This window comes from Haliotis cracherodii, unplaced genomic scaffold (assembly GCF_022045235.1).
Source record: "Haliotis cracherodii isolate W230 unplaced genomic scaffold, xgHalCrac1.p SCAF_7, whole genome shotgun sequence".
Taxonomy (NCBI): domain Eukaryota; kingdom Metazoa; phylum Mollusca; class Gastropoda; order Lepetellida; family Haliotidae; genus Haliotis; species Haliotis cracherodii.
In genome coordinates this window covers 31,710,207-31,736,740 of record NW_027266330.1, presented here as the reverse complement: position 1 = coordinate 31,736,740, position 26,534 = coordinate 31,710,207, and the positions used below count along the sequence as shown (strand labels likewise).

At 40.1% G+C, this 26,534-nt stretch overlaps 3 protein-coding genes across 3 annotated transcripts; all 3 read right to left on the bottom strand.

The window, feature by feature from the left end:
* Nucleotides 1-4,850: 4,850 nt before the first annotated feature.
* Nucleotides 4,851-5,472, bottom strand: LOC139448127 (uncharacterized). The gene is made up of 2 exons (XM_071229646.1): nucleotides 5,391-5,472; nucleotides 4,851-5,245 (listed from the first exon to the last, which is right to left on the bottom strand). Exons 1-2 carry the CDS (start codon nucleotides 5,470-5,472, stop codon nucleotides 4,851-4,853), a joined length of 477 nt encoding a protein of 158 aa, XP_071085747.1.
* A 1,939-nt stretch (nucleotides 5,473-7,411) lies between these two features.
* LOC139448129 (uncharacterized) lies at nucleotides 7,412-8,033 on the bottom strand. The gene is made up of 2 exons (XM_071229648.1): nucleotides 7,952-8,033; nucleotides 7,412-7,806 (listed from the first exon to the last, which is right to left on the bottom strand). The coding sequence occupies exons 1-2, from the start codon at nucleotides 8,031-8,033 to the stop codon at nucleotides 7,412-7,414; spliced, it is 477 nt and encodes a 158-aa protein (XP_071085749.1).
* A 1,947-nt stretch (nucleotides 8,034-9,980) lies between these two features.
* Nucleotides 9,981-10,602, bottom strand: LOC139448128 (uncharacterized). The gene is made up of 2 exons (XM_071229647.1): nucleotides 10,521-10,602; nucleotides 9,981-10,375 (listed from the first exon to the last, which is right to left on the bottom strand). The coding sequence occupies exons 1-2, from the start codon at nucleotides 10,600-10,602 to the stop codon at nucleotides 9,981-9,983; spliced, it is 477 nt and encodes a 158-aa protein (XP_071085748.1).
* Between the last annotated feature and the right edge of the window lie 15,932 nt (nucleotides 10,603-26,534).

The window sequence follows — 26,534 nt, the reverse complement described above, 5'->3', positions numbered from 1 at the left end:
GTAAACATCTCCTTGACACCTTCCAGCACCCATCGTCTCTGGATCAGCTGTTCACCTCGGATTATGCAGTTGTTGGAGGAGTTGGCTGTCATCTTCCGCATCAGATAGTAGACTTGGGTATCTGAAAACAATAAAACGGGTAATTAGAAATCTCGGTAAATGTGTTCACAACAATATCATTTTATTTTGTTCAATTCTAAAATTCAGTGTGATACCGATATTGCCATGTTTGCAGGGGACTGAAAAAGAGCACAGTTCATATCTACCTAATGTCAGGATCTCTTTCACTGCATTGTCGTGGGCAATAAGGAGTCGTCTCAGCTTGATGGCAACTTGAACTGGATCCATTTTCTAGGGCCTTCGGACACAACACTAGAATGCAGTCGGATGTAATACTACAGGAATTCAGTAGCGCCAAATTTAGATAATTGGAAAGTAGATGTGTTCGTTCTCACGGATTGAGATGCAGTGAAGGACTCCAGTCCGTGCAAAACATTTATACTTACCCTTAGTATAAACATAGTAGTAGAGATTTATAGATCAAAGAGAGCATTTTCGAAGCCAGTGGCGAGATCAAAGCTACACTGCAACTTCATTCGGCTTTGATCCGAAAGGAATCTCACTGTCCACTTGAGAAACCAATCAACTTCTTGTCAAAACAAGTTTCCGTATAAAGGGACAGGTCTGAGAAGAGTTCAACCAATCTAGTCCTGTTATCTCCAGGGATTATCAATCATTGTTAATTGATTAAATCGGGATTGATCAAACGGTGCAGTACATTGTATTACTTAAAAATCCGATGTGGTTACTTTCGCTTCCACAGAAACCAAGTCACAGAAACTTCTATCAGCTTGGAAATCGTCTGATGCATGCTTCTCTGAACGTTTAGTTTCAATTAAAAAAGCCGAGAAAACCATGTCCACAATCCTAAAAAATCCTTAATCAGGTAGGCAAAGGCAAAGTGAATACATGTACAGTCAAATCTGGAACTTATTGTACACATCTGTTGGAGGTCGTAAATGCTATGTTAATCTGAGCATTTTCCCAACCAGTCTTACATGATCGAAATACAGCACGTATGTTTTGAAGCATTTCAAATACTATTTTTGATGAATACCATCATCATGGTATAATTGAAGCAGCTCATTTGGCTTAAGTATCTGGATATTTACCATCTTAGAAGCTTTTGGGTGGACGTCGGGTACTTAAAAGGTTACTATATAAATAAATAGGCATGTACAATAAAGTTTATGTGTGTTAAATGATCTAGAGACATCATCTTCAGTGTATAACTGTCATGTTTTGGGGAGAATTACAAAGCACTGTGTCATGATTTATATCTTTGAATACAGAATGCTGTTAAAGCACATGATGGAAATTGGAGTATGTTGCTAGATAAACATAAGCACGTTGTTAGCATTGTTTTTGAAAGATGCCCACTGTTTCATGTCAGGATATTCTGATCTTTACTTTTTAGTGCTTTCAGGGGAATAGTATTCATCAAGTGCTGACTTGGATCAAAAATGTTATTTGGCCTGTGTTGATGTCAATGTTTCAATTTCCTTTTGTTTTGCATGCTGTGTGCATTGACACTTTTTAACATGCATGACTCTCTCCTTAAGCACTTGGGCATGTACATTGCAAAAAGAAAGAGAAACAATTAAATGCTCTGATAATATGAAATACAACCTGGCATATATCTCTCTCAGATGACTATCATATGGGGTTGTGGTTCGTCTGTCTAAATCCTTTTGCTATAGGATCGGCATGGATACGGGCAAACGAATTGCAACGCTCCAAACTGTATTTAATGTTATGGTGCAACCATTACCTTGGAATCTCTTCTTCTCCATCAATACCTAATGTGTTTCATTTCAATTGATTAGTCTGTATCTTTTCCTATTTCAAAGAATAGATTAAGGACGATATCTTCGAATGATTGCCATACTCAGAACCAAGTAAAATGATGGAAGGCTTGGTATTGTGAGATACCATCTCAAATTAACCTTTTCTCTCTCTCTCTCTCTCTCTCTCTCTCTCACACAAACTTTCTATGCGAATGATGTCTTCAAGATGTCGTGAGCGTGTCAGCAAATGATCAAGATTATAATATCGACTTCATTATTTATTTCCTCAGCATATTCATCAACAAACAAATGTGGTTTACAATATAATAGGATGCCCTTTGCACACTGTCAGGCAACATTTGTGTACAATAACAAAAAATGAATAACAAGGTAAATGCAGCACTAGTTGATGTGGATGGGACTTGTGATTTCCCTTAGGCGTTTCTATGAAGTGCACTGTCGTCTACAGACAAAGCTCGACTGAGAGTCGTCATATCGTAGCTGCTGTCGTTGCTGTATAGGTCTCCCTGGTCTTCGTCGTCCTCACTATATGAGCTGTCGGACAGGAGTTCCGTGAAGGAAGCTTCATCGTCATTGAAAGAGGTATCTGCATTCCCGTCCGCCTCCGAATCACTCTCTCCAGAAGCATCTTTGGTGATGGCGTTTACACAGGCTTGCACCTCTTGCCACTTGAGTTGTCTGTAGATGGTAAACATCTCCTTGACACCTTCCAGCACCCATCGTCTCTGGATCAGCTGTTCACCTCGGATTATGCAGTTGTTGGAGGAGTTGGCTGTCATCTTCCGCATCAGATAGTAGACTTGGGTATCTGAAAACAATAAAACGGGTAATTAGAAATCTCGGTAAATGTGTTCACAACAATATCATTTTATTTTGTTCAATTCTAAAATTCAGTGTGATACTGATATTGCAATGCTTGCAGGGGACTGAAAAAGAGCACAGTTCATATTTACCTAATGTCAGGATCTCTTTCACTGCATTGTCGTGGGCAATAAGGAGTCGTCTCAGCTTGATGGCAACTTGAACTGGATCCATTTTCTAGGGCCTTCGGACACAACACTAGAATGCAGTCGGATGTAATACTACAGGAATTCAGTAGCGCCAAATTTAGATAATTGGAAAGTAGATGTGTTCGTTTTCACGGATTGAGATGCAGTGAAGGACTCCAGTCCTTGCAAAACATTTATACTTACCCTTAGTATAAACATAGTAGTAGAGATTTATAGATCAAAGAGAGCATTTTCGAAGCCAGTGGCGAGATCAAAGCTACACTGCAACTTCATTCGGCTTTGATCCGAAAGGAATCTCACTGTCCACTTGAGAAACCAATCAACTTCTTGTCAAAACAAGTTTCCGTATAAAGGGACAGGTCTGAGAAGAGTTCAACCAATCTAGTCCTGTTATCTCCAGGGATTATCAATCATTGTTAATTGATTAAATCGGGATTGATCAAACGGTGCAGTACATTGTATTACTTAAAAATCCGATGTGGTTACTTTCGCTTCCACAGAAACCAAGTCACAGAAACTTCTATCAGCTTGGAAATCGTCTGATGCATGCTTCTCTGAACGTTTAGTTTCAATTAAAAAAGCCGAGAAAACCATGTCCACAATCCTAAAAAATCCTTAATCAGGTAGGCAAAGGCAAAGTGAATACATGTACAGTCAAATCTGGAACTTATTGTACACATCTGTTGGAGGTCGTAAATGCTATGTTAATCTGAGCATTTTCCCAACCCGTCTTACATGATCGAAATACAGCACGTATGTTTTGAAGCATTTCAAATACTATTTTTGATGAATACCATCATCATGGTATAATTGAAGCAGCTCATTTGGCTTAAGTATCTGGATATTTACCATCTTAGAAGCTTTTGGGTGGACGTCGGGTACTTAAAAGGTTACTATATAAATAAATAGGCATGTACAATAAAGTTTATGTGTGTTAAATGATCTAGAGACATCATCTTCAGTGTATAACTGTCATGTTTTGGGGAGAATTACAAAGCACTGTGTCATGATTTATATCTTTGAATACAGAATGCTGTTAAAGCACATGATGGAAATTGGAGTATGTTGCTAGATAAACATAAGCACGTTGTTAGCATTGTTTTTGAAAGAATCCCACTGTTTCATGTCAGGATATTCTGATCTTTACTTTTTAGTGCTTTCAGGGGAATAGTATTCATCAAGTGCTGACTTGGATCAAAAATGTTATTTGGCCTGTGTTGATGTCAATGTTTCAATTTCCTTTTGTTTTGCATGTTGTGTGCATTGACACTTTTTAACATGCATGACTCTCTCCTTAAGCACTTGGGCATGTACATTGCAAAAAGAAAGAGAAACAATTAAATGCTCTGATAATATGAAATACAACCTGGCATATATCTCTCTCAGATGAATATCATATGGGGTTGTGGTTCGTCTGTCTAAATCCTTTTGCTATAGGATCGGCATGGATACGGGCAAACGAATTGCAACGCTCCAAACTGTATTTAATGTTATGGTGCAACCATTACCTTGGAATCTCTTCTTCTCCATCAATACCTAATGTGTTTCATTTCAATTGATTAGTCTGTATCTTTTCCTATTTCAAAGAATAGATTAAGGACGATATCTTCGAATGATTGCCATACTCAGAACCAAGTAAAATGATGGAAGGCTTGGTATTGTGAGATACCATCTCAAATTAACCTTTTCTCTCTCTCTCTCTCTCTCTCTCTCTCTCTCTCTCTGTCTCTCACACAAACTTTCTATGCGAATGATGTCTCCAAGATGTCGTGAGCGTGTCAGCAAATGATCAAGATTATAATATCGACTTCATTATTTATTTCCTCAGCATATTCATCAACAAACAAATGTGGTTTACAATATAATAGGATGCCCTTTGCACACTGTCAGGCAACATTTGTGTACAATAACAAAAAATGAATAACAAGGTAAATGCAGCACTAGTTGATGTGGATGGGACTTGTGATTTCCCTTAGGCGTTTCTATGAAGTGCACTGTCGTCTACAGACAAAGCTCGACTGAGAGTCGTCATATCGTAGCTGCTGTCGTTGCTGTATAGGTCTCCCTGGTCTTCGTCGTCCTCACTATATGAGCTGTCGGACAGGAGTTCCGTGAAGGAAGCTTCATCGTCATTGAAAGAGGTATCTGCATTCCAGTCCGCCTCCGAATCACTCTCTCCAGAAGCATCTTTGGTGATGGCGTTTACACAGGCTTGCACCTCTTGCCACTTGAGTTGTCTGTAGATGGTAAACATCTCCTTGACACCTTCCAGCACCCATCGTCTCTGGATCAGCTGTTCACCTCGGATTATGCAGTTGTTGGAGGAGTTGGCTGTCATCTTCCGCATCAGATAGTAGACTTGGGTATCTGAAAACAATAAAACGGGTAATTAGAAATCTCGGTAAATGTGTTCACAACAATATCATTTTATTTTGTTCAATTCTAAAATTCAGTGTGATACCGATATTGCAATGCTTGCAGGGGACTGAAAAAGAGCACAGTTCATATTTACCTAATGTCAGGATCTCTTTCACTGCATTGTCGTGGGCAATAAGGAGTCGTCTCAGCTTGATGGCAACTTGAACTGGATCCATTTTCTAGGGCCTTCGGACACAACACTAGAATGCAGTCGGATGTAATACTACAGGAATTCAGTAGCGCCAAATTTAGATAATTGGAAAGTAGATGTGTTCGTTCTCACGGATTGAGATGCAGTGAAGGACTCCAGTCCTTGCAAAACATTTATACTTACCCTTAGTATAAACATAGTAGTAGAGATTTATAGATCAAAGAGAGCATTTTCGAAGCCAGTGGCGAGATCAAAGCTACACTGCAACTTCATTCGGCTTTGATCCGAAAGGAATCTCACTGTCCACTTGAGAAACCAATCAACTTCTTGTCAAAACAAGTTTCCGTATAAAGGGACAGGTCTGAGAAGAGTTCAACCAATCTAGTCCTGTTATCTCCAGGGATTATCAATCATTGTTAATTGATTAAATCGGGATTGATCAAACGGTGCAGTACATTGTATTACTTAAAAATCCGATGTGGTTACTTTCGCTTCCACAGAAACCAAGTCACAGAAACTTCTATCAGCTTGGAAATCGTCTGATGCATGCTTCTCTGAACGTTTAGTTTCAATTAAAAAAGCCGAGAAAACCATGTCCACAATCCTAAAAAATCCTTAATCAGGTAGGCAAAGGCAAAGTGAATACATGTACAGTCAAATCTGGAACTTATTGTACACATCTGTTGGAGGTCGTAAATGCTATGTTAATCTGAGCATTTTCCCAACCCGTCTTACATGATCGAAATACAGCACGTATGTTTTGAAGCATTTCAAATACTATTTTTGATGAATACCATCATCATGGTATAATTGAAGCAGCTCATTTGGCTTAAGTATCTGGATATTTACCATCTTAGAAGCTTTTGGGTGGACGTCGGGTACTTAAAAGGTTACTATATAAATAAATAGGCATGTACAATAAAGTTTATGTGTGTTAAATGATCTAGAGACATCATCTTCAGTGTATAACTGTCATGTTTTGGGGAGAATTACAAAGCACTGTGTCATGATTTATATCTTTGAATACAGAATGCTGTTAAAGCACATGATGGAAATTGGAGTATGTTGCTAGATAAACATAAGCACGTTGTTAGCATTGTTTTTGAAAGAATCCCACTGTTTCATGTCAGGATATTCTGATCTTTACTTTTTAGTGCTTTCAGGGGAATAGTATTCATCAAGTGCTGACTTGGATCAAAAATGTTATTTGGCCTGTGTTGATGTCAATGTTTCAATTTCCTTTTGTTTTGCATGTTGTGTGCATTGACACTTTTTAACATGCATGACTCTCTCCTTAAGCACTTGGGCATGTACATTGCAAAAAGAAAGAGAAACAATTAAATGCTCTGATAATATGAAATACAACCTGGCATATATCTCTCTCAGATGAATATCATATGGGGTTGTGGTTCGTCTGTCTAAATCCTTTTGCTATAGGATCGGCATGGATACGGGCAAACGAATTGCAACGCTCCAAACTGTATTTAATGTTATGGTGCAACCATTACCTTGGAATCTCTTCTTCTCCATCAATACCTAATGTGTTTCATTTCAATTGATTAGTCTGTATCTTTTCCTATTTCAAAGAATAGATTAAGGACGATATCTTCGAATGATTGCCATACTCAGAACCAAGTAAAATGATGGAAGGCTTGGTATTGTGAGATACCATCTCAAATTAACCTTTTCTCTCTCTCTCTCTCTCTCTCTCTCTCTGTCTCTCACACAAACTTTCTATGCGAATGATGTCTCCAAGATGTCGTGAGCGTGTCAGCAAATGATCAAGATTATAATATCGACTTCATTATTTATTTCCTCAGCATATTCATCAACAAACAAATGTGGTTTACAATATAATAGGATGCCCTTTGCACACTGTCAGGCAACATTTGTGTACAATAACAAAAAATGAATAACAAGGTAAATGCAGCACTAGTTGATGTGGATGGGACTTGTGATTTCCCTTAGGCGTTTCTATGAAGTGCACTGTCGTCTACAGACAAAGCTCGACTGAGAGTCGTCATATCGTAGCTGCTGTCGTTGCTGTATAGGTCTCCCTGGTCTTCGTCGTCCTCACTATATGAGCTGTCGGACAGGAGTTCCGTGAAGGAAGCTTCATCGTCATTGAAAGAGGTATCTGCATTCCAGTCCGCCTCCGAATCACTCTCTCCAGAAGCATCTTTGGTGATGGCGTTTACACAGGCTTGCACCTCTTGCCACTTGAGTTGTCTGTAGATGGTAAACATCTCCTTGACACCTTCCAGCACCCATCGTCTCTGGATCAGCTGTTCACCTCGGATTATGCAGTTGTTGGAGGAGTTGGCTGTCATCTTCCGCATCAGATAGTAGACTTGGGTATCTGAAAACAATAAAACGGGTAATTAGAAATCTCGGTAAATGTGTTCACAACAATATCATTTTATTTTGTTCAATTCTAAAATTCAGTGTGATACCGATATTGCAATGCTTGCAGGGGACTGAAAAAGAGCACAGTTCATATTTACCTAATGTCAGGATCTCTTTCACTGCATTGTCGTGGGCAATAAGGAGTCGTCTCAGCTTGATGGCAACTTGAACTGGATCCATTTTCTAGGGCCTTCGGACACAACACTAGAATGCAGTCGGATGTAATACTACAGGAATTCAGTAGCGCCAAATTTAGATAATTGGAAAGTAGATGTGTTCGTTCTCACGGATTGAGATGCAGTGAAGGACTCCAGTCCTTGCAAAACATTTATACTTACCCTTAGTATAAACATAGTAGTAGAGATTTATAGATCAAAGAGAGCATTTTCGAAGCCAGTGGCGAGATCAAAGCTACACTGCAACTTCATTCGGCTTTGATCCGAAAGGAATCTCACTGTCCACTTGAGAAACCAATCAACTTCTTGTCAAAACAAGTTTCCGTATAAAGGGACAGGTCTGAGAAGAGTTCAACCAATCTAGTCCTGTTATCTCCAGGGATTATCAATCATTGTTAATTGATTAAATCGGGATTGATCAAACGGTGCAGTACATTGTATTACTTAAAAATCCGATGTGGTTACTTTCGCTTCCACAGAAACCAAGTCACAGAAACTTCTATCAGCTTGGAAATCGTCTGATGCATGCTTCTCTGAACGTTTAGTTTCAATTAAAAAAGCCGAGAAAACCATGTCCACAATCCTAAAAAATCCTTAATCAGGTAGGCAAAGGCAAAGTGAATACATGTACAGTCAAATCTGGAACTTATTGTACACATCTGTTGGAGGTCGTAAATGCTATGTTAATCTGAGCATTTTCCCAACCCGTCTTACATGATCGAAATACAGCACGTATGTTTTGAAGCATTTCAAATACTATTTTTGATGAATACCATCATCATGGTATAATTGAAGCAGCTCATTTGGCTTAAGTATCTGGATATTTACCATCTTAGAAGCTTTTGGGTGGACGTCGGGTACTTAAAAGGTTACTATATAAATAAATAGGCATGTACAATAAAGTTTATGTGTGTTAAATGATCTAGAGACATCATCTTCAGTGTATAACTGTCATGTTTTGGGGAGAATTACAAAGCACTGTGTCATGATTTATATCTTTGAATACAGAATGCTGTTAAAGCACATGATGGAAATTGGAGTATGTTGCTAGATAAACATAAGCACGTTGTTAGCATTGTTTTTGAAAGAATCCCACTGTTTCATGTCAGGATATTCTGATCTTTACTTTTTAGTGCTTTCAGGGGAATAGTATTCATCAAGTGCTGACTTGGATCAAAAATGTTATTTGGCCTGTGTTGATGTCAATGTTTCAATTTCCTTTTGTTTTGCATGTTGTGTGCATTGACACTTTTTAACATGCATGACTCTCTCCTTAAGCACTTGGGCATGTACATTGCAAAAAGAAAGAGAAACAATTAAATGCTCTGATAATATGAAATACAACCTGGCATATATCTCTCTCAGATGAATATCATATGGGGTTGTGGTTCGTCTGTCTAAATCCTTTTGCTATAGGATCGGCATGGATACGGGCAAACGAATTGCAACGCTCCAAACTGTATTTAATGTTATGGTGCAACCATTACCTTGGAATCTCTTCTTCTCCATCAATACCTAATGTGTTTCATTTCAATTGATTAGTCTGTATCTTTTCCTATTTCAAAGAATAGATTAAGGACGATATCTTCGAATGATTGCCATACTCAGAACCAAGTAAAATGATGGAAGGCTTGGTATTGTGAGATACCATCTCAAATTAACCTTTTCTCTCTCTCTCTCTCTCTCTCTCTCTCTCTCTCTCTGTCTCTCACACAAACTTTCTATGCGAATGATGTCTCCAAGATGTCGTGAGCGTGTCAGCAAATGATCAAGATTATAATATCGACTTCATTATTTATTTCCTCAGCATATTCATCAACAAACAAATGTGGTTTACAATATAATAGGATGCCCTTTGCACACTGTCAGGCAACATTTGTGTACAATAACAAAAAATGAATAACAAGGTAAATGCAGCACTAGTTGATGTGGATGGGACTTGTGATTTCCCTTAGGCGTTTCTATGAAGTGCACTGTCGTCTACAGACAAAGCTCGACTGAGAGTCGTCATATCGTAGCTGCTGTCGTTGCTGTATAGGTCTCCCTGGTCTTCGTCGTCCTCACTATATGAGCTGTCGGACAGGAGTTCCGTGAAGGAAGCTTCATCGTCATTGAAAGAGGTATCTGCATTCCAGTCCGCCTCCGAATCACTCTCTCCAGAAGCATCTTTGGTGATGGCGTTTACACAGGCTTGCACCTCTTGCCACTTGAGTTGTCTGTAGATGGTAAACATCTCCTTGACACCTTCCAGCACCCATCGTCTCTGGATCAGCTGTTCACCTCGGATTATGCAGTTGTTGGAGGAGTTGGCTGTCATCTTCCGCATCAGATAGTAGACTTGGGTATCTGAAAACAATAAAACGGGTAATTAGAAATCTCGGTAAATGTGTTCACAACAATATCATTTTATTTTGTTCAATTCTAAAATTCAGTGTGATACCGATATTGCAATGCTTGCAGGGGACTGAAAAAGAGCACAGTTCATATTTACCTAATGTCAGGATCTCTTTCACTGCATTGTCGTGGGCAATAAGGAGTCGTCTCAGCTTGATGGCAACTTGAACTGGATCCATTTTCTAGGGCCTTCGGACACAACACTAGAATGCAGTCGGATGTAATACTACAGGAATTCAGTAGCGCCAAATTTAGATAATTGGAAAGTAGATGTGTTCGTTCTCACGGATTGAGATGCAGTGAAGGACTCCACTTACTTACTTACTTACTTTGGAGATTTAACGTGCGCTTTCCGACTGATGCGTATTTCGCACACGGGCCCGGCCAGGCCATTTAATGTGTTTCCGAAAGGGGCGAGGGTGGTCTGTGCAACCCAAGAGGGGGCTTTAGGGGTTGCTTATATAGAATTTGGGAATTTTGAGATTTGGAATAGATGCTGATGGGGTTGGGGAGGAGAACTAAGGGAGCTGGGTATGGTGGATGATTGTTTGTTTATGTGATTTTGATTTGGTAGGTTATTATGGTTTTAGATGCGTTTTATTAGTTCCGTTTTTATTAAGAATACGCCTAAGGCCTTGAAGTTTTCTAGTTTATTTTGTGGGTTTAGTATTGCTTCTAGAGTGAGAGCCTTGTTTAGATTGAGGGTGGTTTGTAATGCGGTTCGATGTGTTAGGTAGTGTGTGCAGTGGATGAGTGCGTGTTCTGGGGTTTCTGGTTGTTTGCAGTGTGGGCAGTTACCTGTAGTGTGTTTTTTAAATTTTTTTAGGTGGTTATTTAGGTTGGTGTGTCCTGTTTGGAGTTTAGTGATTACTCTGTCGATTTTTTTTGATGGATGGAGAATTTTTGGTTTGGTTAGTGGTTTGCTGAGCACTCTTTTGATTTGGCTATTTGAGTTTAGATATAGGTTATGCCATTTTTTTGTGATTTTTTGTTTGTTTACACTTTTAATTTCTGATTTTGAGATGGGTAAGTTTAAGCTTATTTCTGGGATTTTAAGGGATAGTTTAGCTGCTTTATCGGCGTTTTCATTACCGTATATTCCTACGTGGGCGGGTATCCACAAGAAGGTTATTTGTTTGCCTGCTTTTGTTAGGTCGTTGGAGCTTTTAAGTATTTGATTTATTAATTTAGGTCGGTTTTTGGTATTTTTGTTTTGGAGGGCTTGTAGTCCACTTAGGGAGTCAGTAAGTATTAGGATTTTTTGGTTGTTTTTGGATTCTTGATTGTGGAGGGCTGAGGCCATGCCCATTAGTTCGGCCGTGAATATTGATTGGTTATTTGGGAGTCGGAAGGATTGTGTGGTTTTAGTTGGTTGTGTGGTATGGACTCCGAAACCCGTGTGTTTGGAGGTCGGATCTGAGGATCCGTCCGTGTAAATGTGACACCAATTTGGCCAATTTTTGTGTATGTATGCTAGTGTGGTAGTTTTAGCTATGTTTGGGTCGGTTTGTTTATTTATTTGGCTAGCTAGTGTTGTGTCTATTTTGGGTATTTTAAGTTTAGGGGTGAAGATATTTGATTGTTTGCAGTTTTGTTTAAGATTTTTAATTTGGTGTTCATTTAGGTAGTTTGTTATTCTTTGGGATATTGGGGTAAGTAAGGGGTGTTTACGAGCTAGAGCTTGGTTTTTAGGGCTGATGTTTTGGTTTATTAAGTTTTGGATGAGAGGGTTTGATTGGGACGCGGCCCAGAAATTTAAGCTTAGCTGTTCCCTGCGTAGACTTAGTGGCATTTCTCCTGTTAAGGCCTGAAGTGAGGTGTAGGAGGTGCCATGTTGGGTGCGTGTAATGAGTTTGAGAGCCTGATATTGTATTGAGTCAAGTTTTTTGGATAGAGAGTTGTTTAGGGTGTTGTATATGGCGCAGCCGTAGTCTAGTTTTGATCTAATTAGGGATATGTAGAGAGAGAGGAGAGTATCTTTGGAGGCTCCCCAGTTAGAGCCAGTTAGGCATCTTAGGGTGTTTAGGTCTTTACTGCATTTAGTTGTTAGGTTTTGGATGTGAGCATCCCAGGTGAGATGTTCATCGAAAATAAGTCCTAAGAATTTGGTTTGTTTTTGAAATTTGATTGTTTGGTTGTTTAGCTGGAGGATTGGGGAGGCGGGTTTCATGTTTTTATGTTTGAATACTATTCCTGTTGTTTTTTCTGAGTTAAGGGAGAAGCCCCATTTGTCAGCCCATTGTTGTATTTTATTAAGAGATTTTTGGAGTAGATTTGTGGCCATTTTCATGCTTTTAGTGCGGATCCAGATGGCTCCATCATCCGCGAATTTTGATGTGTTTACTTTAGGGGATAGACCCTCGAATAGATCGTTTATCATTATATTGAAGAGGGTGGGGCTGAGGATACTGCCCTGTGGAGTGCCATTTTCTAGGGGACATTGGTCCGATAGAGTTTGGTCTATACACACGGTTATTTTACGATTGTTTAGGAAGTCCTGGATGTAGTTTATTATCTGACCTTTGAGTCCTATTTTTTTAAGTTTTTGTATTAGCCCATCGTGCCATACCATGTCGAAAGCTTTAGAGAAGTCTAAGAAGATGCCTGTGGTATATTGTTTATTTAGTTGTCCTGTCTTAATATCTTGTTCTAGTCGGGCGAGGTTATCTAGGGTTGAGCGGCCAGGAGTGAAACCGCTTTGATCTGGGTTTATGGTGTTATTTTGGGTTAAGTAATGTTGTAATCTATTTTTAGCCATTGATTCCATTACTTTACATAAGTTTGAAGTTAGGGATATTGGTCTATATGAGTTAGCTTGATTAGCTGGTTTATTAGGTTTAGGGATTGGTATGACTAGGGCCTGTTTCCAGGGTGTAGGAACCTGTCCGTTTAGGTAGATGAGATTGTATAGTTTGAGTAGTGCCTGGAGCAGTTTTAGGGGGAGTTTTTTAATTATTTGGTAAGAGGTTAGGTCTAATCCTGGGGCTGTGCCCTTTTTCCTGTTTTGGATTACGTAGAGGAGCTCCTCCATTGTGTAGGGTTGATTTATTTCTAGATTGTTATTGTTTGGTTCTTTTGTGGGTTTGTTTTCTGTTTTAAGTTTATCTTGGAATTTTTGGCTGAAGTTGCTGTTACTGCTAACGGCCGAAAAGTGGTTGGCGAGATTATTTGCTTTTTGGGCGGGGTTGGTTGAGTTGTTAATGTTAGGGGTTTTGTTATGTCGTTTTAAGCCTCTAATGGCGTGGATTTTGCGCCAGACCGTTCTGGCATCTGTACGGTTATTTATACCTTCGCAGAATTTTTTCCAGTCTCTACTTTTGGCTATTTGGACTAGTTTTTGAACCTGGTGGTTTAGTTCGTGGGCTATGTTTAAATATTTGTAGTCGCGTTTTGCTTTATTGAAGGCTGATTTACGTTTTCGTCTAGTCTGTTCTATTTCCTCATTCCACCATGGTACCGTCGGTTTGCCTGTCTTAGATACTTTGAAGGGGATGGAGGTTTTGGCTGCGTTTATTATATAGTCTGTTAGGTTTTTACAATAGGTTTCTGGATCATTATTTTCTATTTCGTTTAAGTTAGCTTCGTTGCAGATATCTTGGAATTGGTCCCAGTTAGCTTTGTTGTAATGGAATTTTGGTTCTTGGTTTTCTGTTTGGATTGGTACGTTTGTATTTCCTATGGTTATGTTTATGGGGAAGTGGTCGCTACCTAGCGGGACGTCGTGCACTTCCCATTGAGTGCTTTGGGCTAGATCTGCGGTGCATATGGTTAGGTCGATAGCCGACATTTTTTGGTTTATCTTATCGTACCTCGTGGGTTGGTTGCTATTAAGGAGTACTAGGTCGTTTGTTTCTATCCATTCGGAGATTAATTTGCCATGAGTATCTATTTTATCATCTATGCTCCATGTAGGATGGTGAGCGTTAAAGTCTCCTAGGAATATAGTAGATTTATCGCTTATTTTGAGTAGTTTGTTTAGATCCTCAGGTTGGACTTTTTGTTCCGCCCAGTGGTAAATATTTATGATGTTTATGTTTCGGTTATTTAATGTGATTTTAATGCCGTTGGCTTCTAGGTTTGGCGTGTCTATTTTTATTTCTTCGTAATTTATATCTTCCCTGATAAATATGATTAGTCCTCCTGCGGCTCTTCTTGTTTTCGGTTTAGCTCTGTCAGTTCTAACTGAGTTGTAGTTAGGTAGTGTGAATTTCGATTTTTTTGAGAATTTGGTTTCCTGTATACAAGCAATGTGAGGGCCTTTATTTAGTTTAAATTTAGTTTTTAGTTCATGGCCGTGGGAGGTGAGTCCGTTGGCGTTCCACTGAAAAATATTTAGTCCTTCGAATATTGGGTTCGGGTGATTGGTGATTTAGTTTTTAGTTTTTATTTTATTCGGTGAGTTCTTTTAGATGGAGGTTAAAGAGGAAGAAGGGAAGATCGGTTAATTTTAGATTGAAAGCTACTTTGTGGAAGGATTCCATACTAGCTTTTGGTGAGTTTTGACTATGCATATATGCTAGGAGTAAGGTGAGGTTATTTAGGTTTGGGGTGTTGGCTGGTTGGGAAGTTTGGTTTGTTTTAGTTGGAGTAGTGTCTATTGTTTCCTCAGTAGTGGAGAAATCTTCGTCATGGGTTGGATTAGGTTTAGCTGGTTGAGTTTCCATGGGGGAGGCATGTGATGTGGAGGGTTGTGAAGGTGTTGGCGGGATGGGTGTAGCTGATGTTTTCTTAGTGTTTGTGTTTTGTTGTTGTGCTTGCTTGTGGGAGAGCGTTGTTGCCATATGGGCTGTAGGGTGCTTGGATGAGGGTCGTGTTGTGGTGGTCATTTTGAGGTTTGTTTTGCATGCGGGGGTTGATGTTTTGGGAGGGTTCGTGGTTGGTTGAGTGGCTGCTTGTGTGTGTGAGGTGGGTGCGGTTTCTCGGTAGGGGTCCCAGACAGAGCTGTCGGTTATGGGTGTGGTGTTTGTTTGTGGGATGGTGTTTGGGTGTGGTGTAGGGAGGAGTGGTTTAGATGCAGGTGTAGCAAATTTTCGTGTTTGGATTTTAGCCGTTTCTATGTTTATGTGTTTGTTGGCCTGCTGGGTGAGTGTGTGTCTGTGTGGGCATTGGTTTGAAAGTGAAGTGTGTTGGGTGGATTTGCAGTGGATGCACCAGGGTGTGCATGTGCCTGGGCAGTCTGTTTGTGCGCATTTTTTACATTTAGTTTTAGGGTAGGTGCATTGGGAAGCAGTGTGGTTGTATTTGAGGCACTTTGAACATTGCTTAACCTGCTTTATATAGGGTTTGACTTCTAAGTTTGTGTGGGCTCCGAAGGATATGTGTTTGGGGGCTTCAGGGAATTTAGCGGTTTTTTTAAAGTTGATTATGACAATGGAGGTTGGGACCGTTTTTCCGTTTCTAGTTGAGGTTATTCTGCGCGTGCTGGTGATTAGGGGTTGAGGGTTTTGGTCTTGGTTTATGTTAGCTTCTAGAGAGTATAATTGTAAGTCCTCAGTTGTTTCCCTTGGGTTAACCCTTATTACGCCTCGGGTATATTGTTGCCAATTAGGTGTTTGTTTGATTACCGTGACGTGGAATATTTGAGTTATTTTATTTGCTGCGTTGTAAGATTCTCGGTTAGGAAAGATTATCTGGTATCCTTTGTTGGCTTTTTTAATATTGTTGTAATTTATTTTTTGTCTTTTGAACCAAAGTCCTATTTTGTCTGCCGAAAGTTCTAGTGAGAGAGTGGTGCCTGAGCCTGCTGAGAAGAAGTAGAGGGCGAAGGTGGTGAGGAAGGCGGCCGGGGAGGGTGTTGGCGATGGAGGTGGAGTGGATGTGTCGAGTTTGCGTTTTTTGGTGTTTTGTGGTGGCGAGTTAGCTGGTTTGGTTGGGGTGGTGTATGTCGTGTTTTCGCCATACTCGGTCGGGACGATGTTTTCGAGTGACCTCCCAGAAGTGTTGTGCGCTTCCGCAGGCGTGGGTGAGTAAGGAGCTGGAATGTCTGCGAGTGTGGCGTTGCGGGTGTCAGTCATATTGTTTGGGTGTTGTGTTGGAGAGCGTGTGTTGTGGTGAGTGGTGGTGGTTTTGGGGAGGTGAGTTGGTTTGTTGTTTTTACTTGGTGATTTGTGTTTAGGAGGCGGAGGAGGTTGCGGTGGTTATTTGTTGTTGGTTTTAGTAGGAGGGTTTGGGAAATGGATTATTTATTGAAGATTAAGTTTGATTCTGGAAGGCTGGGATAAGGTGAGACAAGTGGAAAGCGGGGATTAAGAGATATTTAGTCGAAGGAGTGGAGGTATGTGAGTGGTGGGCGTGGGTGGTGAGTAGGAAAGAGCGAGCGTTGTGTTTAGGAGAAGGGGGGATTAGGTGTTTTTTGCTTTTAGGAGTTGGGTCAAAGGGTGTGTTTGAGTGGTGGGCGTGGGTGTGAGTAGAAATGAGTGCGAGCTGTGTTAGGGAGATTGGGTAGGATAAGGTGTTGGTTATTTAGTGTTGTTGTTTTTTAAGGATTTAGGGGTTTTATGATTAATTCGGTGAGAGTGATTTTAAGAGTATGTGAATAAGGATAACGTGATAATTACCGATGATGGAGTTTCCTTGGCTGGCTATCAGGCAATGCTCTGTGCTGGCTTGGGAAGTGTTGCTCGCTGGGAGTACAAACTGCAACTGATTGTCTGGCCAAGACTCGTTTATTTTCAAACCGCTGTCCTGTAGCTGGAACACTGCTAGGTTCGGCGTTAAACAACAAACAAACAAACGGTGAGAGTGATTGTAAGAGTATGTGAATAAGGCTGAAAGGATGACGTGATAATTACCGATGTTGGAGTTCTCCTTGGCTGGCTATCAGGCAATGCTCTGTGCTGGCTTGGGAGGTGTTGCTCGCTTGGGGTACAAACTGCAACTGGAAGGACTCCACTTACTTACTTACTTACTTACTTTGGAGATTTAACGTGCGCTTTCCGACTGATGCGTATTTCGCACACGGGCCCGGCCAGGCCATTTATTGTGTTTCCGAAAGGGGCGAGGGTGGTCTGTGCAACCCAAGAGGGGGCTTTAGGGGTTGCTTATATAGAATTTGGGAATTTTGAGATTTGGAATAGATGCCGATGGGGTTGGGGAGGAGAACTAAGGGAGCTGGGTATGGTGGATGATTGTTTGTTTTTGTGATTTTGATTTGGTAGGTTATTATGGTTTTAGATGCGTTTTATTAGTTCCGTTTTGATTAAGAATACGCCTAAGGCCTTGAAGTTTTCTAGTTTATTTTGTGGGTTTAGTATTGCTTCTAGAGTGAGAGCCTTGTTTAGATTGAGGGTGGTTTGTAATGCGGTTCGATGTGTTAGGTAGTGTGTGCAGTGGATGAGTGCGTGTTCTGGGGTTTCTGGTTGTTTGCAGTGTGGGCAGTTACCTGTAGTGTGTTTTTTAATTTTTTTTAGGTGGTTATTTAGGTTGGTGTGTCCTGTTTGGAGTTTAGTGATTACTCTGTCGATTTTTTTGGATGGATGGAGAATTTTTGGTTTGGTTAGTGGTTTGCTGAGCACTCTTTTGATTTGGCTATTTGAGTTTAGATATAGGTTATGCCATTTTTTTGTGATTTTTTGTTTGTTTACACTTTTAATTTCTGATTTTGAGATGGGTAAGTTTAAGCTTATTTCTGGGATTTTGAGGGATAGTTTAGCTGCTTTATCGGCGTTTTCATTACCGTATATTCCTACGTGGGCGGGTATCCACAAGAAGGTTATTTGTTTGCCTGCTTTTGTTAGGTCGTTGGAGCTTTTAAGTATTTGATTTATTAATTTAGGTCGGTTTTTGGTATTTTTGTTTTGGAGGGCTTGCAGTCCACTTAGGGAGTCAGTAAGTATTAGGATTTTTTGGTTGTTTTTTGATTCTTGATTGTGGAGGGCTGAGGCCATGCCCATTAGTTCGGCCGTGAATATTGATTGGTTATTTGGGAGTCGGAAGGATTGTGTGGTTTTAGTTGGTTGTGTGGTATGGACTCCGAAACCCGTGTGTTTGGAGGTCGGATCTGAGGATCCGTCCGTGTAAATGTGACACCAATTTGGCCAATTTTTGTGTATGTATGCTAGTGTGGTAGTTTTAGCTATGTTTGGGTCGGTTTGTTTATTTATTTGGCTAGCTAGTGTTGTGTCTATTTTGGGTATTTTAAGTTTAGGGGTGAAGATATTTGATTGTTTGCAGTTTTGTTTAAGATTTTTAATTTGGTGTTCATTTAGGTAGTTTGTTATTCTTTGGGATATTGGGGTAAGTAAGGGGTGTTTACGAGCTAGGGCTTGGTTTTTAGGGCTGATGTTTTGGTTTATTAAGTTTTGGATGAGAGGGTTTGATTGGGACGCGGCCCAGAAATTTAAGCTTAGCTGTTCCCTGCGTAGACTTAGTGGCATTTCTCCTGTTAAGGCCTGAAGTGAGGTGTAGGAGGTGCCATGTTGGGTGCGTGTAATGAGTTTGAGAGCCTGATATTGTATTGAGTCAAGTTTTTTAGATAGAGAGTTGTTTAGGGTGTTGTATATGGCGCAGCCGTAGTCTAGTTTTGATCTAATTAGGGATATGTAGAGAGAGAGGAGAGTATCTTTGGAGGCTCCCCAGTTAGAGCCAGTTAGGCATCTTAGGGTGTTTAGGTCTTTACTGCATTTAGTTGTTAGGTTTTGGATGTGAGCATCCCAGGTGAGATGTTCATCGAAAATAAGTCCTAAGAATTTGGTTTGTTTTTGAAATTTGATTGTTTGATTGTTTAGCTGGAGGATTGGGGAGGCGGGTTTCATGTTTTTATGTTTGAATACTATTCCTGTTGTTTTTTCTGAGTTAAGGGAGAAGCCCCATTTGTCAGCCCATTGTTGTATTTTATTAAGAGATTTTTGGAGTAAATTTTGGGCCATTTTCATGCTTTTAGTGCGGATCCAGATGGCTCCATCATCCGCGAATTTTGATGTGTTTACTTTAGGGGATAGGCCCTCGAATAGATCGTTTATCATTATATTGAAGAGGGTGGGGCTGAGGATACTGCCCTGTGGAGTGCCATTTTCTAGGGGACATTGGTCCGATAGAGTTTGGTCTATACACACGGTTATTTTACGATTGTTTAGGAAGTCCTGGATGTAGTTTATTATCTGACCTTTGAGTCCTATTTTTTTAAGTTTTTGTATTAGCCCATCGTGCCATACCATGTCGAAAGCTTTAGAGAAGTCTAAGAAGATGCCTGTGGTATATTGTTTATTTATTTGTCCTGTCTTAATATCTTGTTCTAGTCGGGCGAGGTTATCTAGGGTTGAGCGGCCAGGAGTGAAACCGCTTTGATCTGGGTTTATGGTGTTATTTTGGGTTAAGTGATGTTGTAATCTATTTTTAGCCATTGATTCCATTACTTTACATAAGTTTGAAGTTAGGGATATTGGTCTATATGAGTTAGCTTGATTAGCTGGTTTATTAGGTTTAGGGATTGGTATGACTAGGGCCTGTTTCCAGGGAGTAGGAACCTGTCCGTTTAGGTAGATGAGATTGTATAGTTTGAGTAGTGCCTGGAGCAGTTTTAGGGGGAGTTTTTTAATTATTTGGTAAGAGGTTAGGTCTAATCCTGGGGCTGTGCCCTTTTTCCTGTTTTGGATTACGTAGAGGAGCTCCTCCATTGTGTAGGGTTGATTTATTTCTAGATTGTTATTGTTTGGTTCTTTTGTGGGTTTGTTTTCTGTTTTAAGTTTATCTTGGAATTTTTGGCTGAAGTTGCTGTTACTGCTAACGGCCGAAAAGTGGTTGGCGAGATTATTTGCTTTTTGGGCGGGGTTGGTTGAGTTGTTAATGTTAGGGGTTTTTTTATGTCGTTTTAAGCCTCTAATGGCGTGGATTTTGCGCCAGACCGTTCTGGCATCTGTACGGTTATTTATACCTTCGCAGAATTTTTTCCAGTCTCTACTTTTGGCTATTTGGACTAGTTTTTGAACCTGGTGGTTTAGTTCGTGGGCTATGTTTAAATATTTGTAGTCGCGTTTTGCTTTATTGAAGGCTGATTTACGTTTTCGTCTAGTCTGTTCTATTTCCTCATTCCACCATGGTACCGTCGGTTTGCCTGTCTTAGATGTTTTGAAGGGGATGGAGGTTTTGGCTGCGTTTATTATATAGTCTGTTAGGTTTTTACAATAGGTTTCTGGATCATTATTTTCTATTTCGTTTAAGTTAGCTTCGTTGCAGATATCTTGGAATTGGTCCCAGTTAGCTTTGTTGTAATGGAATTTTGGTTCTTGGTTTTCTGTTTGGATTGGTACGTTTGTATTTCCTATGGTTATGTTTATGGGGAAGTGGTCGCTACCTAGCGGGACGTCGTGCACTTCCCATTGAGTGCTTTGGGCTAGATCTGCGGTGCATATGGTTAGGTCGATAGCCGACATTTTTTGGTTTATCTTATCGTACCTCGTGGGTTGGTTGCTATTAAGGAGTACTAGGTCGTTTGTTTCTATCCATTCGGAGATTAATTTGCCATGATTATCTATTTTATCATCTATGCTCCATGTAGGATGGTGAGCGTTAAAGTCTCCTAGGAATATAGTAGATTTATCGCTTATTTTGAGTAGTTTGTTTAGATCCTCAGGTTGGACTTTTTGTTCCGCCCAGTGGTAAATATTTATGATGTTTATGTTTCGGTTATTTAATGTGATTTTAATGCCGTTGGCTTCTAGGTTTGGCGTGTCTATTTTTATTTCTTCGTAATTTATATCTTCCCTGATAAATATGATTAGTCCTCCTGCGGCTCTTCTTGTTTTCGGTTTAGCTCTGTCAGTTCTAACTGAGTTGTAGTTAGGTAGTGTGAATTTCGATTTTTTTGAGAATTTGGTTTCCTGTATACAAGCAATGTGAGGGCCTTTATTTAGTTTAAATTTAGTTTTTAGTTCATGGCCGTGGGAGGTGAGTCCGTTGGCGTTCCACTGAAAAATATTTAGTCCTTCCATTATTGGTTTCGGGTGATTGGTGATTTAGTTTTTAGTTTTTATTTTATTCGGTGAGTTCTTTTAGATGGAGGTTAAAGAGGAAGAAGGGAAGATCGGTTAATTTTAGATTGAAAGCTACTTTGTGGAAGGATTCCATACTAGCTTTTGGTGAGTTTTGACTATGCATATATGCTAGGAGTAAGGTGAGGTTATTTAGGTTTGGGGTGTTGGCTGGTTGGGAAGTTTGGTTTGTTTTAGTTGGAGTAGTGTCTATTGTTTCCTCAGTAGTGGAGAAATCTTCGTCATGGGTTGGATTAGGTTTAGCTGGTTGAGTTTCCATGGGGGAGGCATGTGATGTGGAGGGTTGTGAAGGTGTTGGCGGGATGGGTGTAGCTGATGTTTTCTTAGTGTTTGTGTTTTGTTGTTGTGCTTGCTTGTGGGAGAGCGTTGTTGCCATATGGGCTGTAGGGTGCTTGGATGAGGGTCGTGTTGTGGTGGTCATTTTGAGGTTTGTTTTGCATGCGGGGGTTGATGTTTTGGGAGGGTTCGTGGTTGGTTGAGTGGCTGCTTGTGTGTGTGAGGTGGTTGCGGTTTCTAGGTAGGGGTCCCAGACAGAGCTGTGGGTTATGGGTGTGGTGTTTGTTTGTGGGATGGTGTTTGGGTGTGGTGTAGGGAGGAGTGGTTTAGATGCAGGTGTAGCAAATTTTCGTGTTTGGATTTTAGCCGTTTCTATGTTTATGTGTTTGTTGGCCTGCTGGGTGAGTGTGTGTCTGTGTGGGCATTGGTTTGAAAGTGAGGTGTGTTGGGTGGATTTGCAGTGGATGCACCAGGGTGTGCATGTGCCTGGGCAGTCTGTTTGTGCGCATTTTTTACATTTAGTTTTAGGGTAGGTGCATTGGGAAGCAGTGTGGTTGTATTTGAGGCACTTTGAACATTGCTTAACCTGCTTTATATAGGGTTTGACTTCTAAGTTGGTGTGGGCTCCGAAGGATATGTGTTTGGGGGCTTCAGGGAATTTAGCGGTTTGATGTCAATGTTTCAATTTCCTTTTGTTTTGCATGCTGTGTGCATTGACACTTTTTAACATGCATGACTCTCTCCTTAAGCACTTGGGCATGTACATTGCAAAAAGAAAGAGAAACAATTAAATGCTCTGATAATATGAAATACAACCTGGCATATATCTCTCTCAGATGAATATCATATGGGGTTGTGGTTCGTCTGTCTAAATCCTTTTGCTATAGGATCGGCATGGATACGGGCAAAAGAATTGCAACGCTCCAAACTGTATTTAATGTTATGTTGCAACCATTACCTTGGAATCTCTTCTTCTCCATCAATACCTAATGTGTTTCATTTCAATTGATTAGTCTGTATCTTTTCCTAAGAATAGATTAAGGACGATATCTTCGAATGATTGCCATACTCAGAACCAAGTAAAATGATGGAAGGCTTGGTATTGTGAGATACCATCTCAAATGAACCTTTTCTCTCTCTCTCTCTCTCTCACAAACTTTCTATACGAATGATGTCTTCAAGATGTCGTGAGCGTGTCAGCAAATGATCAAGATTATAATATCGACTTCATTATTTATTTCCTCAGCATATTCATCAACAAACAAATGTGGTTTACAATATAATAGGATGCCCTTTGCACACTGTCAGGCAACATTTGTGTACAATAACAAAAAAATGAATAACAAGGTAAATGCAGCACTAGTTGATGTGGATGGGACTTGTGATTTCCCTTAGGCGTTTCTATGAAGTGCACTGTCGTCTACAGACAAAGCTCGACTGAGAGTCGTCATATCGTAGCTGCTGTCGTTGCTGTATAGGTCTCCCTGGTCTTCGTCGTCCTCACTATATGAGCTGTCGGACAAGAGTTCCGTGAAGGAAGCTTCATCGTCATTGAAAGAGGTATCTGCATTCCCGTCCGCCCCCGAATCACTCTCTCCAGAAGCATCTTTGGTGATGGCGTTTACACAGGCTTGCACCTCTTGCCACTTGAGTTGTCTATAGATGGTAAACATCTCCTTGACAACTTCCAGCACCCATCGTCTCTGGATCAGCTGTTCACCTCGGATTATGCAGTTGTTGGAGGAGTTGGCTGTCATCTTCCGCATCAGATAGTAGACTTGGGTATCTGAAAACAATAAAACGGGTAATTAGAAATCTCGGTAAATGTGTTCACAACAATATCATTTTATTTTGTTCAATTCTAAAATTCAGTGTGATACCGATATTGCCATGTTTGCAGGGGACTGAAAAAGAGCACAGTTCATATTTACCTAATGTCAGGATCTCTTTCACTGCATTGTCGTGGGCAATAAGGAGTCGTCTCAGCTTGATGGCAACTTGAACTGGATCCATTTTCTAGGGCCTTCGGACACAACACTAGAATGCAGTCGGATGTAATACTACAGGAATTCAGTAGCGCCAAATTTAGATAATTGGAAAGTAGATGTGTTCGTTCTCACGGATTGAGATGCAGTGAAGGACTCCAGTCCGTGCAAAACATTTATACTTACCCTTAGTATAAACATAGTAGTAGAGATTTATAGATCAAAGAGAGCATTTTCGAAGCCAGTGGCGAGATCAAAGCTACACTGCAACTTCATTCGGCTTTGATCCGAAAGGAATCTCACTGTCCACTTGAGAAACCAATCAACTTCTTGTCAAAACAAGTTTCCGTATAAAGGGAGAGATCTGAGAAGAGTTCAACCAATCTAGTCCTTTTATCTCCAGGGATTATCAATCATTGTTAATTGATTAAATCGTGATTGATCAAACGGTGCAGTACATTGTATTACTTAAAAATCCGATGTGGTTACTTTCGCTTCCACAGAAACCAAGTCACAGAAACTTCTATCAGCTTGGAAATCGTCTGATGCATGCTTCTCTGAACGTTTAGTTTCAATTAAAAAAGCCGAGAAAACCATGTCCACAATCCTAAAAAATCCTTAATCAGGTAGGCAAAGGCAAAGTGAATACATGTACAGTCAAATCTGGAACTTATTGTACACATCTGTTGGAGGTCGTAAATGCTATGTTAATCTGAGCATTTTCCCAACCCGTCTTACATGATCGAAATACAGCACGTATGTTTTGAAGCATTTCAAATACTATTTTTGATGAATACCATCATCATGGTATAATTGAAGCAGCTCATTTGGCTTAAGTATCTGGATATTTACCATCTTAGAAGCTTTTGGGTGGACGTCGGGTACTTAAAAGGTTACTATATAAATAAATAGGCATGTACAATAAAGTTTATGTGTGTTAAATGATCTAGAGACATCATCTTCAGTGTATAACTGTCATGTTTTGGGGAGAATTACAAAGCACTGTGTCATGATTTATATCTTTGAATACAGAATGCTGTTAAAGCACATGATGGAAATTGGAGTATGTTGCTAGATAAACATAAGCACGTTGTTAGCATTGTTTTTGAAAGATGCCCACTGTTTCATGTCAGGATATTCTGATCTTTACTTTTTAGTGCTTTCAGGGGAATAGTATTCATCAAGTGCTGACTTGGATCAAAAATGTTATTTGGCCTGTGTTGATGTCAATGTTTCAATTTCCTTTTGTTTTGCATGCTGTGTGCATTGACACTTTTTAACATGCATGACTCTCTCCTTAAGCACTTGGGCATGTACATTGCAAAAAGAAAGAGAAACAATTAAATGCTCTGATAATATGAAATACAACCTGGCATATATCCTCTCAGATGAATATCATATGGGGTTGTGGTTCGTCTGTCTAAATCCTTTTGCTATAGGATCGGCATGGATACGGGCAAACGAATTGCAACGCTCCAAACTGTATTTAATGTTATGGTGCAACCATTACCTTGGAATCTCTTCTTCTCCATCAATACCTAATGTGTTTCATTTCAATTGATTAGTCTGTATCTTTTCCTATTTCAAAGAATAGATTAAGGACGATATCTTCGAATGATTGCCATACTCAGAACCAAGTAAAATGATGGAAGGCTTGGTATTGTGAGATACCATCTCAAATTAACCTTTTCTCTCTCTCTCTCTCTCTGTCTCTCACAAACTTTCTATGCGAATGATGTCTTCAAGATGTCGTGAGCGTGTCAGCAAATGATCAAGATTATAATATCGACTTCATTATTTATTTCCTCAGCATATTCATCAACAAACAAATGTGGTTTACAATATAATAGGATGCCCTTTGCACACTGTCAGGCAACATTTGTGTACAATAACAAAAAATGAATAACAAGGTAAATGCAGCACTAGTTGATGTGGATGGGACTTGTGATTTCCCTTAGGCGTTTCTATGAAGTGCACTGTCGTCTACAGACAAAGCTCGACTGAGAGTCGTCATATCGTAGCTGCTGTCGTTGCTGTATAGGTCTCCCTGGTCTTCGTCGTCCTCACTATATGAGCTGTCGGACAGGAGTTCCGTGAAGGAAGCTTCATCGTCATTGAAAGAGGTATCTGCATTCCCGTCCGCCTCCGAATCACTCTCTCCAGAAGCATCTTTGGTGATGGCGTTTACACAGGCTTGCACCTCTTGCCACTTGAGTTGTCTGTAGATGGTAAACATCTCCTTGACACCTTCCAGCACCCATCGTCTCTGGATCAGCTGTTCACCTCGGATTATGCAGTTGTTGGAGGAGTTGGCTGTCATCTTCCGCATCAGATAGTAGACTTGGGTATCTGAAAACAATAAAACGGGTAATTAGAAATCTCGGTAAATGTGTTCACAACAATATCATTTTATTTTGTTCAATTCTAAAATTCAGTGTGATACTGATATTGCAATGCTTGCAGGGGACTGAAAAAGAGCACAGTTCATATTTACCTAATGTCAGGATCTCTTTCACTGCATTGTCGTGGGCAATAAGGAGTCGTCTCAGCTTGATGGCAACTTGAACTGGATCCATTTTCTAGGGCCTTCGGACACAACACTAGAATGCAGTCGGATGTAATACTACAGGAATTCAGTAGCGCCAAATTTAGATAATTGGAAAGTAGATGTGTTCGTTTTCACGGATTGAGATGCAGTGAAGGACTCCAGTCCTTGCAAAACATTTATACTTACCCTTAGTATAAACATAGTAGTAGAGATTTATAGATCAAAGAGAGCATTTTCGAAGCCAGTGGCGAGATCAAAGCTACACTGCAACTTCATTCGGCTTTGATCCGAAAGGAATCTCACTGTCCACTTGA